The following is an 11,226-nucleotide window of genomic DNA, read 5'->3' as shown; positions in this document are numbered from 1 at the left end:
TATTTTCTAGGGGTACTTTTCAATGATAGCAATGCTAGAAATGTAAAGAGAGACAGAGAGAGGGAACTGTGCATCCATGCATGTGAAGATTGAATCCAGTTTATAAATGAATCCAGTTTTCTACTTTATTTCTGTTTCCCTCTCAGCTAAGTTCCCTATATATACATCCTTAATTTTAACTGAACTAGTTTTGTCAGAGGCATACAACTTGAGTAAATAAATTGTTTCTTTACTTTTTTTTTTAATGTTATCTTATTTTTAAACTTTGCAATATTGTATTAGTTTTGCCAAATATCAAAATGAATCTGCCACAGGTATACATATGTTCCCCATCCTGAACCCTCCTCCCTCCTCCCTCCCCATTCCATCCCTCTGGGTCGCCCCAGTGCACCAGCCCCAAGCATCCAGTATCGTGCATCGAACCTGGACTTACATCTCGTTTCATACATGATATTTTACATGTTTCTTTACTTTTAAAATTAATTTTCACTGGAGTATAGCTGCTTTACAATGTTGTGTTGCTTTCTGCTGTACAGCAAAGGGAATCACCTATATGTATACATATATCCACTCTTCATTGGATTTTTTTCCCATTTAGATCACCACAGATTGAGTACAGTTTCCTGTGCTACATAGTTGGTTCTCATTAGTTATCTGTTTTACACATAGTAGAACCTATATATCAATCCCAATTTCCCCATTTGCCCCCCCACAGTAATCATAAGTTTGTTCTCTACATCTGTGACTTTATTTCTGCTTTCCTATTTCTTCAGAAAGTTACTCAGTCTCACTCAAATCAAATTCTGTTATCAACTCACATCATGTGATACAGAAAATGTGAACTCTCTCAAGCACTATTTATTATTTCCCAGATGGTAAAGAAGTATCCACTGCAAAGTTTGAGCCCCTGGGACTGCTCCCAAGTGAGGGTATAAAACCTGAAATATGGGGAATGATTCATCTCCAAATTCCTGGCTTTGATTCAACATAACACAATTAATCTGAAAGACAGTCAATTCATCCATATTTGCTCAAATCTAACAACTGAGAGAGGCAATGACTAGGGGCCTATAGTACAGAAGTCTACTGGTACCAACTTTACAAACTGAAGTGTGTGCAGGTATATCCTCCAAACTTAAAATAATATATACAGAATTTAGAAAGATGGTAACGACAACCCTGTATGTGAGACAGCAAAAGAGACACAGATGTATAGAACAGTCTTTTGGACTCTGTGGAAGAGGGACGGGGGGGATGATTTGGGAGAATGGCATTAAAACATGTATAATATCATATAAGAAATGAATCACCAGTCCAGGTTCGATGCAGGATACAGGAAGTTTGGGGCTGGTGCACTGGGATGACCCAGAGGGATGGTATGGAGAGGGAGGTGGGAGGGGGGTTCAGGATGGGGAACACGTGTACACCCATGGCAGATGCATGTTGATGTATGGCAAAACCAATACAATATTGTAAAGTAAAAAATAAATAAATAAATAAATAAATAATACACTGACCACCACTTTAACAGTGAACATCGACCAAGATGTTGGAATAGATAGTTAATGATTTATTAATAGATTTGCTCTGTCTTATTAATTATTCATCAAACCTCATTTATAAAACAAGAGTAAATAAGAATATCTGTCCTTATTGTTTCTGAGTACTCTGAAAATACTTCATGATAAAAACTGTGGAAAGCCTTTATTATGAGTTTTTTTCTTTTATCTTGATTTCCTTTTGTAGTAGAAGAAAGGTGAAGGTTTGGAGTGGAACCAGATTTTACTTTCTCCTCTGGCACATGCTGATTGTGTGACTTTGGAGGAATGTTCAGCTCATGTAAAATGTGAGTTTCTTTTTTAAATAAATTGAGAATGGTAATAATGAGCCCAGTAAGACTGTTTATAATACAAATCAGCAGTTGGGCACTGGTTAATGATTCATTATTTTCTGTGGTACATATTATGACCCAAAATAAAGCAACTGTTAACTATTTTCAATCATGATGATGGTTTGATTGATTTAGGACTCATTGGTCCTTCTTTCCCAAAATGTATTCTAATTAGGTATGGTAAGAAATTTATGTGTCCTAGTTATGGTAGCAATATATATTTGATAAAAAGGAAGAATGGTTTAATGGATATTCCATTGGGACATATTTATATATCTCTGTGAAAACGTGGACTGAAATGCCTGAGTCACATATTTCCAAGGATACTAATAAATCCAAGGAGCATACTCTTTTAGATGTGTCAATGTTTTTATTACTATCTTAGAGCTATCATGCATTTAAGTAACTAATAGACAGATGCTGGTTCTCTTATGATCAAAGTTCATCTGAGAGACATATTTCAGAAATTATTATCATTCAAAGTATGGAAAGCTTATCATTCCTTCATGCATCCATGTATTCAGTTCAGTTCAGTTCAGTTCAGTCTCTCAGTCGTATCCGACTCTTTGCAACCCCATGAATCGCAGCACACCAGGCCTCCCTGTCCATCACCAACTCCTGGAGTTCACTCAAACTCATGTCCATCGAGTCGGTGATGTTATCCAGCCATCTCATCCTCTGTCATCCCCTTCTCCTCCTGCCCCCAATCCCTCCCAGCATCAGAGTCTTTTCCAATGAGTCAACTCTTTGCATCAGGTGGCCAAAATATTGGAGTTTCAGCTTTAGCATCAGTCCTTCCAAAGAACATCCAGGGCTGATCTCCTTCAGAGTGGACTGATTGAATCTCCGTGCAACCAAGGAACTCTCAAGAGTCTTCTTCAAGACCACAGTTCAAAAGCATCAATTCTTTGGTGCTCAGCTTTCTTCACAGTTCAACTCTTACATCTATACACGACCACTGGAAAAACCATAGCCTTGACTAGACAGACATTTGTTGGCAAAGTAATGTCTCTGCTTTTTAATGTGCTATCTAGGTTGGTCATAACTTTCCTTCCAAGGAGTAAGTGTCTTTTAATTTCATGGCTGCAGTCACCATCTGCAGTGATTTTGGAGCCCCCAAAAATAAAGTCTGACACTGTTTCCACTGTTTCCCCATCTATTTCCCATGAAGTGATGGGACCGGATGCCATGATCTTCGTTTTCTATATGTTGAGCTTTAAGCCAACTTTTTCACTCTCCTCTTTCACTTTCATCAAGAGGCTTTTTAGTTCCTCTTCACTTTCTGCCATAAGGGTGGTGTCATCTGCATATCTGAGGTTATTGATATTTCTCCCACAGTCTTGATTCCAGCTTGTGCTTCTTCCAGCCCAGTGTTTCTCATGATGTACTCTACATAGAAGTTAAATAAGCAGGGTGACAATATACAGCCTTGATGTACTGCTTTTCCTATTTGGAACCAGTCTGTTGTTCCATGTCCAGTTCTAACTGTTGCTTCCTGACCTGCATACAAATTTCTCAAGAGGCAGATCAGGTGGTCTGGTATTCCCATCTCTTTCAGAATTTTCCACAGTTTATTGTGACTATTCCACTATTTATTGACTATTCCACAGTCAAAGGCTTTGGAGTAATCAATAAAGCAGAAATAGATGTTTTTCTGGAACTCTTGCTTTGTCATGATCCAGCAGATGTTGGCAATTTGATCTCTGGTTCCTCTGCCTTTTCTGAAAGAAGCTTGAACATCTGGAAGTTCATGGTTCACATACTGCTGAAGCCTGTCTTGGAGAATTTTGAGCATTACTTTACTAGCATGTGAGATGAGTGCAGTTGTGCAGTAGTTTGAGCATTCTTTGGCATTGCCTTCCTTTGGTATTGGAATGAAAACTGACCTTTTCCAGTCCTGTGTTACTTTCACACATATTTATCGAGATTTTACTTCATTGAATTTAACCTGAGAGTATAATCATTTTGTCAGTATAATTTCCAGTGACAGCAATGCTATAGATATTTCCCCTTTACTTTGTTAAGAGGTGAAGAAGCTGTATTATTTTTCAGAACTTTTGCCTAGCTAGGCTATAACAGAAAGAGAACACTTAGTATCAGGTAGAATGCTCTGGCAGTTCTGAGCTAAGAAGATAGTCTCTATTCCTAGTAGTCCTTGATGAGATTACTAGCTGACTGTGAGGAATGAAATACTTCTAATTTCAGAGATGGTCCACCAAGGAGGATTCAAAATATGAATACATTTGCTTAATTGTATTTTTACACTCAGTACTTTGGCCACCTATTGTGAAGAACTGACTTGTTTGAAAAGATGCTGATGCTGGGGAAGATTGAAGGTGGGAGGAGAAGAGGATGACAAAGGATAAGATGGTTGGATTGCATCACCGACTCAATGGACATGAGTTTGAGTAAACTCCAGGAGGTGGTGATGGACAAGGAAACCTGGCGTGCTGCAGTCCATGGAGTCACAAAGTGTCGGACACGACTGAGCTACTGAACTGACTGACTGACATTTCCATCAATAGTCTGTATAGTTTGGCAATCATTATCTTAATTGTTGGGACTGATGTGACATTCATCTTTTTGTCTTATGTACAGATACTCCATACTGTCTTCAGTCTCCCTTCTAAAGATGCCAGATTGAAGGCCCTCAGCAATTGCAGGTCCCATGTTTGTGTCATCCTGACCGTCTACGTTACTGCTCTTGTCTCCTTCCTCACCCACCACTTTAGTAACACATACCACATCACAGCCACATCCAGCTAACCAACATATACTTGTTGGTCCCTCCTATGATGAACCCCATCGTTTTTGGCGTAAGGACTAAACAGATTCAAAATTGTGTTCTATAATTATTCATGACTAAAATCAGCTGACAATTCTAAGACTTTTTGTACTTATCCCCATCCTTCTGTAATTCTTTGATATAAATTTCTTGGATTCTACCATCAGCAAGACTGGGAATTAGAGTCTCAATTTTTCCACTTAATGTCTCTGTAAGTGGATGTCATATACAATTTATCCAACCTGAACATCTATAAAACGGATATAATTGCTTTGTGTATTTAGGTGCCCATATGCTGGGTGCATATATATCTCCAATTGTTATATCTTCTTTGATTGATCCCTTGATTGTTACTTTTGTCTCTTACTACAGTCTCTTTTAAGGCCTATTTTTTCTTATATAAGTATCACTACCTTGACTATCTTTTGATTTCCATTTGCATGTCATATCTTTTTCTATCCCTATCACTTTCAATCTTTCTGTATCTTTAGATTTGAAGTGAATATCTTATAGGGAACTATATACAGGTCTTATTTTTATATCGATTCAGCTACTCTATGGCTTTTGACATATATCTTACATGATCTCTTAATTTTGAATGAATTTTGACATTCCTGCATTTTTATTCCCCTCACCCAAAAATTACTTTTTGTTTCATCATATTTTAAAATTTACTTTTGGGTTGTAGGACTGAGTCAATAGTCATCTGGCTGCAGAACCCTAGAGTGTCCTGGGTCTTGCATTGGCTTGATGGTTGGCAGAACCAGGTTCTAGGGTGGGCTATTGCAGGGCCAAGTATCAGCCCTGGATCTAGTACCTGGATCTGGTGAGTGGGGCTGAATCCTGGGGAGCTGACTGAGGAGACTTAGGTGTCTCAGAGCTTATTTGGCCTACTAGTAGGTGAGGCCAGGACTTGCATCCCAGGGGTAATGCTAGATCACTGGCAGGCAGAGCTGTATCCCAACATTTCCCAATGCTGATGCCAGCTAGTTGTTGGGTAGGGTAGATTCCAGGGCTGCTCCTGAGGGGAGCAAGGTGTCCTAGAGCTGGTGCTGGCCTGCTAGTGGCAGAGCCAGAGCTGGGGGACAAGTCCAAATCCGGGGGTGTTCCAAGCCTGAGGCTGGCCTTTTGGTGTGTTGGCTGGGTCCTGAGAAGGAAAGCTGTGAGGCTGCACTTTTCCTAGGGCTGGTGTCTGCTCATTGATAGGCAATGTCAGGGCCCAAGGGATTTGGGGACTGGTGCTCAAACACTAGTAGGTGATACCAGATCTTGGTGTTGATGCCAGTTATCTGGTAGGTAGAGCTGAGACTAGGGGATCCTAGAGTTAGTGTGAATTCAGTAATGGGCAGAACTAGATTCCAAGGCCTCTGTTGAAGGGCTCCAACAGTCTTGATGTTGAGTTGAGCTTGCTGATGGGCAGGGCTGGGTCCAGGGATTCCTGGGGCTCATATCTGTTTACAACTTGACCTGAGTCCCTCTGACTGCACGGCCCAGGGGCCCCAGGGCTGGTACCAGCCCACTGGTAGCTGGGGCCAAGATCTAGTGTGGCTAACTGGTGAGAGAAAGTGAGTCCCAGGGTCTGGGGCTACAGGATACAAAAATAGTCTTTTCATTAATGGTGTGGGAACATTGGGCATCAACAGTGTAAAAAAACACAAAAAAAAACAAAAATAGGATCTAGACATAGATTTTACCTCCTTCACAAAAATGGCTTCAAAATGCATCGCAGACCTAAATATAAAATGGAAACCATAAAACTCCTATAATATAATGTAGGAGAAAACCTATATGAACTTGGATATGACAGTGACTTTTTAGAAATAACACTTAGACATGATTTATAAAAAAAAATAACTGATGAGCAGGACTTAATTACAGTTGAAATCTTATAATCTGAAAGACATTAGGAAAATGAGAAGAAAAGGCATAGACTAGAAAAAAATATTTAAAAAATACATATCTGAGAAAGGATTGTTATCCAAAATATACAAGGAATTCTTAACACTTAACACTAATAAACAACTTGATTTAAAAAAAAAAAAAAAAAAAAAAGGCCAAAGGCCCTAAGAGACACTTCACCAAAGAATAGACTTACAGACATGGGGAGAGGCAGGAGTGGGTGAGATATATGGAGAGAGTAACATGGAAACTTACATTACCATATGTACAATAGATAGCCAACAAGAACTTGCTGTATGGCTCAGGAAACAAACAGGCACTCTGTCAACCTAGAAAGGGTGAAATGGGGAGGGAGATAGGAGGGAGGTTCAAATGGGAGGGGATATATGTATACCTATGCCTGATTCATGTTGAGGGTAGACAGAAAACAACAACATTCTGTAAAGCAATTATTCTTCAATAAAAAATAAATTGAGAAAAATGAAAATAAAAAAGGATATACAGATGAAAAATAAGTATATGCAAACATACTCCACAGCATATATTGTCAGTACAATGCAAATTAAAACAATAATGAGAGACTGAACATCTATTAAAAAAGTCAAAGTCTAGACACTGACAACACTAAATTCGGGCAAAGATGTGGAGCAAAAGTAACTCTTATTCACTGCTGGTAGGAAAGCAGCCACTTTGGAAGACAGTTTGATGGTTTCTTACTAAACTAAACATATTGTTACCACACATTCCAGCAGCCATGCCCTAAGATATTTAGCCAGTAGAGTTAAAAACTTAACATTCACACAAAAACCTGCATGTAAGTGTGTATAGCAGATTATTCAAAACTGCCAAAATTTGGAAGCAACCAAGATATCCTAGAGTAAGTGAATGGAAAAGTAAACTTTGGCAGAAGAGACAGTGGAATATTATTCAGTACGAAAAATAAATGAACTGTCAAATCATGAAAAGCCTTGGAGGAAACTTAGATGCATATTGCTAAGTGAAATAAGCCTATTTATAAAGGCTATATACTTTGTGATTCCAGATAAATGATATTCTGGAAAAGGTAAAACCATGGAGGCAGTAGTGCTTCCCAGGGGGCGCTAGTGGTAAAGAACCTGCCTGCCAATGCAGGAGATGTAAGAGAAGCAGGTTCAATCCCTGGGTCAGGAAGATCTCCTGGAAGAGGGCAAAGCAAGCCATTCCAGTATTCTTGCCTGGAGAATCCCACGGTCAGAGGAGCCTGGTGGGTTACAGTCCATAGGGTCACAAAGAGTTGACATGACTGAGTGACTTAGCATGCACACTCGCGTGGAGGCAATAATCATATCTGTGGTTGTTGGAGATTGAAGTGGAGGGCAGGGGTCAATAGCATAGAGGATTTTTAAGGCAATAAAGATGTTCTGTATGATACTATAATGGTGAATATATGTCATTATATATATTTATCCAAATTGAGTGAATGCACAACACCAAGAATGAATGCTAAGATCGACTAAGGACATTAGGTATTATGATGTGTCAACGTGGGTTCATCCATTGTAACAAATGTACAACTCTGATGGAAGTTGAATGGGGAAAGTTATGTGTAGGGGTTATTATATGGAAAATTTGTATACCTTTTGCTTAATTTTACTGTGAACCTAAAACTGCTTTATAAAAATAAAAGCTTATAAAAACAGCAACTAGGACTGAAAATTTAGAGTTAATTAATTGTCATTTGTTTTTCCAAAGTATCTGTGATGTTTACGTTATTAAAAGCAGTAGAGTACCTGTTTCTTCACCTCCTCTCATTATGGTCAGGTGTTTTTTTTGTTTGTTTGTTTGTTTGTTTTTCTTAGTTTTCCAATGTTGTAGGGTGGTATTGTATCTTGTGAGATTTTAATTTACATTTTCTAATTACTTAATGACAATGAAAGTGATTAATGCTTTTGTTTGACTCTTTTGGTGAAAAATTCATTAAAACATTTTGCCCACTTCTATTGAAAGGTTTGATTTCCTTTAAACTTTATGTATACTGGATGCAATATATTATTAGATATTTAATTTGCAACATCTTCTTGCAGTCTCAACTTGTGTTTTTGTTCTTTTAATAGTGCTTTAGAAGAGCAGAAACTTTAAAGTTTTATAAAGTTAGTTTATTTTAAAAAAATATTTAGATTTTGATCTTTACCATAATTTCTCCTAGAAGTTTTATGCTTTCATAATTTTACACTCTATCTGGATATTGATCTTTAATTTTTCTAAAACCTTTATAATTTAGGATCACTTCTTTTTTAATGTAGAAAGTAAGGTGCAGATGGAGGTGCATGCATGTGTACATCATTACACAATTATTTCAAATCTAGAATTCTACATTGAACTAACTTACACCTTAGCGTTTTTTTAAAAATCAATTAACCATGTCTATATGTGGCTCTGTTTGGGGGCTTCTTCTATACTGATCAATATATTGATCAGTCATGCCACTAGTATACTAACTTTATTGATGTATATTCTTCGACTTTGTTACATAATTTTTCAAAGTTATTTTGATTATTTTCACTTCTACACTTCCATATAAATTTTAGAACCAGGATTTCAATCACTACCACCAAAAATCCCCCTAGAAATTCAACTGGAATATGATTAAATCTGTATATCAACTTGGGGAGAATAGAAATATTCACTGCATCAAGACATGGGTACATGACAATTGCTTTTATCTACATTTATGTTTTTGTTAATCTTTTGTAGCAGTGATTATATGTTCTCTCTATATAGGTCATGTGTATGTATTTTTTTTCTAAAATATGTCTCCTTTTTCAACTGTTTAAAATAATATTTAATTGCATTTCTAATGGGATGTCATTTTGTAAGAAATCCAAATGTTTATATTGTGACCTTGTAGCCTCTAAACTCACTAAAATTATGTTTTATTAGTTCTAATAGTCTTGTACATTACATAAGATGTTTCTGCCTGAACAAACCATGCCACAAGAAATAGGGTTTATTTTCTCTTTCCAACATCAAAGTTTCATTTTTGTTTTTTTAATTACATTTGTTTGCTTTAATGCATTGAGTAGAAAAAACAGTAGAGAGAAAATATTCAGTTTTTCATCATTAAGGGTAATTTAACTTCAATAAATTTTATTACAACTTTTACTTGGCTCCACAATCTTCACTCATCTTTAGTGAAAAAAAAAAAAAAACACACACAAAAAAAACAGTATAATCTCTTGAAAGTCAAAGTGAAAATTATATAAAGGAAATTTTTAATATGAGGTTAGAGTAATAAAGGCTGAAGTAATGTCTTAGTGGCCTTTATATAATCTCAATTTAGGGACCCTGAGAAACATTCAAAATAAAGGTTAGCCTGGAAGAACTTCCAAATTCTGAATATGTTGGGTCACTCTTTCTTGAAAAATATTCTCACAACCCGGCCCCGAATTTGCTTTGTCCTGACCCCGTAAATGACTGGATTTAAACAAGGAGGAACAACCACATACAAATTGGCCAGGAGGATATGAATGTAGCGAGGGACATTCCTACCAAATCGGTGTGTCATAAAGGAGAAAAATGCTGGTGTGTAAAAGGCTAAAATGACACAGACATGTGAACCACATGTGCTGAGTGCTTTGAGTCTGGCATCCCTAGAAGGAAGGTGGAAAACAGTTTGTAGGATCTGAACATAGGAGAGGGCAATAAGGAGCAAGTCAAAGATCAGGGCAGCAATGGTAAATAAGCCATAGATGATGTTGACTCTTATGTTAGCACAGGCTAGACGAGCAATTCCCATATGCTCACAGTAGGTATGAGGAATAATATAGCGTCCACAGAAGGGAAGTCTTTTGAGAAGAGGACAAAAGGGGATGACAAGGAGGACTGGCCTCCCAACTACAACAGAGGCCATGATGGCTACCATTTTGTTGGTGAGGATAGTGGTATACCTCAGTGGATAACAAATGGCGACAAAGCGGTCAATTGCCATGGCCAGAAGTACAACAGATTCCATGCCTGTGTAGGTGTGGATAAAGAACATTTGGATGAGGCAAGCTTCAAAGCTTACCTTCCTATGGTTGAACCAGAAGATGGCCAGCATTTTGGGTATGGTAGAAGTGGACAGACCTAGATCAATAAAGGAGAGAAAAGCCAGGAAGTAGAACATGGGTTGATGAAGGCTCTGGTCTGTCTTTATTACAAATAGGATTGTGACATTCCCTACAAGGGCTATCAGGTAAACAACAAAGAAAGGGAAAGCAATCCATATATGGAAATCTTCCAGACCAGGTACACCCAGCAGAAGGAAGGCAGAAGGATGTGAGGTGGTGTCATTAACAAAGGACATTCTGCTGAAAATTCTTGGAGGATGGTCTGCTGTCTTCTTCAGTATTTCTGGGGAGACATGAGGGAATATATATATGGTGGTTGGATGTCACTGTATATATTTATATAGAAGAATAACAATAAAATTATTGAGAACATAATGGAAGGAAATTAGGGCCCTATTAAATTTAACTGTCAAAGATATTCAAATTATTTTTGCCCTGTTTAAAATTCCACATAGATTTTATAAGTTACACTTCTCTGATGTTAGTGTGGTATAATGATTCAAAATCATCTCTGTGTGGATCACAATAAACTGTGGAAAATTCTTAAAGAGATGGGAATACCA

The 11,226-nt window shown here is 37.6% G+C and overlaps 1 protein-coding gene across 1 annotated transcript; it reads right to left on the bottom strand.

The window, feature by feature from the left end:
• Nucleotides 1-9,960: 9,960 nt before the first annotated feature.
• On the bottom strand, nucleotides 9,961-10,899 carry LOC123329602 (olfactory receptor 52E4-like). Its single transcript, XM_044928975.2, has one exon. It carries the CDS (start codon nucleotides 10,897-10,899, stop codon nucleotides 9,961-9,963), a length of 939 nt encoding a protein of 312 aa, XP_044784910.2.
• Nucleotides 10,900-11,226: the final 327 nt, after the last annotated feature.

The sequence above is a fragment of the Bubalus bubalis genome, chromosome 16 (assembly GCF_019923935.1).
Source record: "Bubalus bubalis isolate 160015118507 breed Murrah chromosome 16, NDDB_SH_1, whole genome shotgun sequence".
Lineage (NCBI taxonomy): Eukaryota > Metazoa > Chordata > Mammalia > Artiodactyla > Bovidae > Bubalus > Bubalus bubalis.
Note: the sequence above shows the minus strand (reverse complement) of the source record. Positions and strands in the feature narration are given on the sequence as shown.

Bases quoted from the DNA above. Each gene is read 5' to 3' on its own strand.
- LOC123329602 (XM_044928975.2), bottom strand. From the start codon at position 10,899: ATGTCCTTTGTTAATGACACCACCTCACATCCTTCTGCCTTCCTTCTG.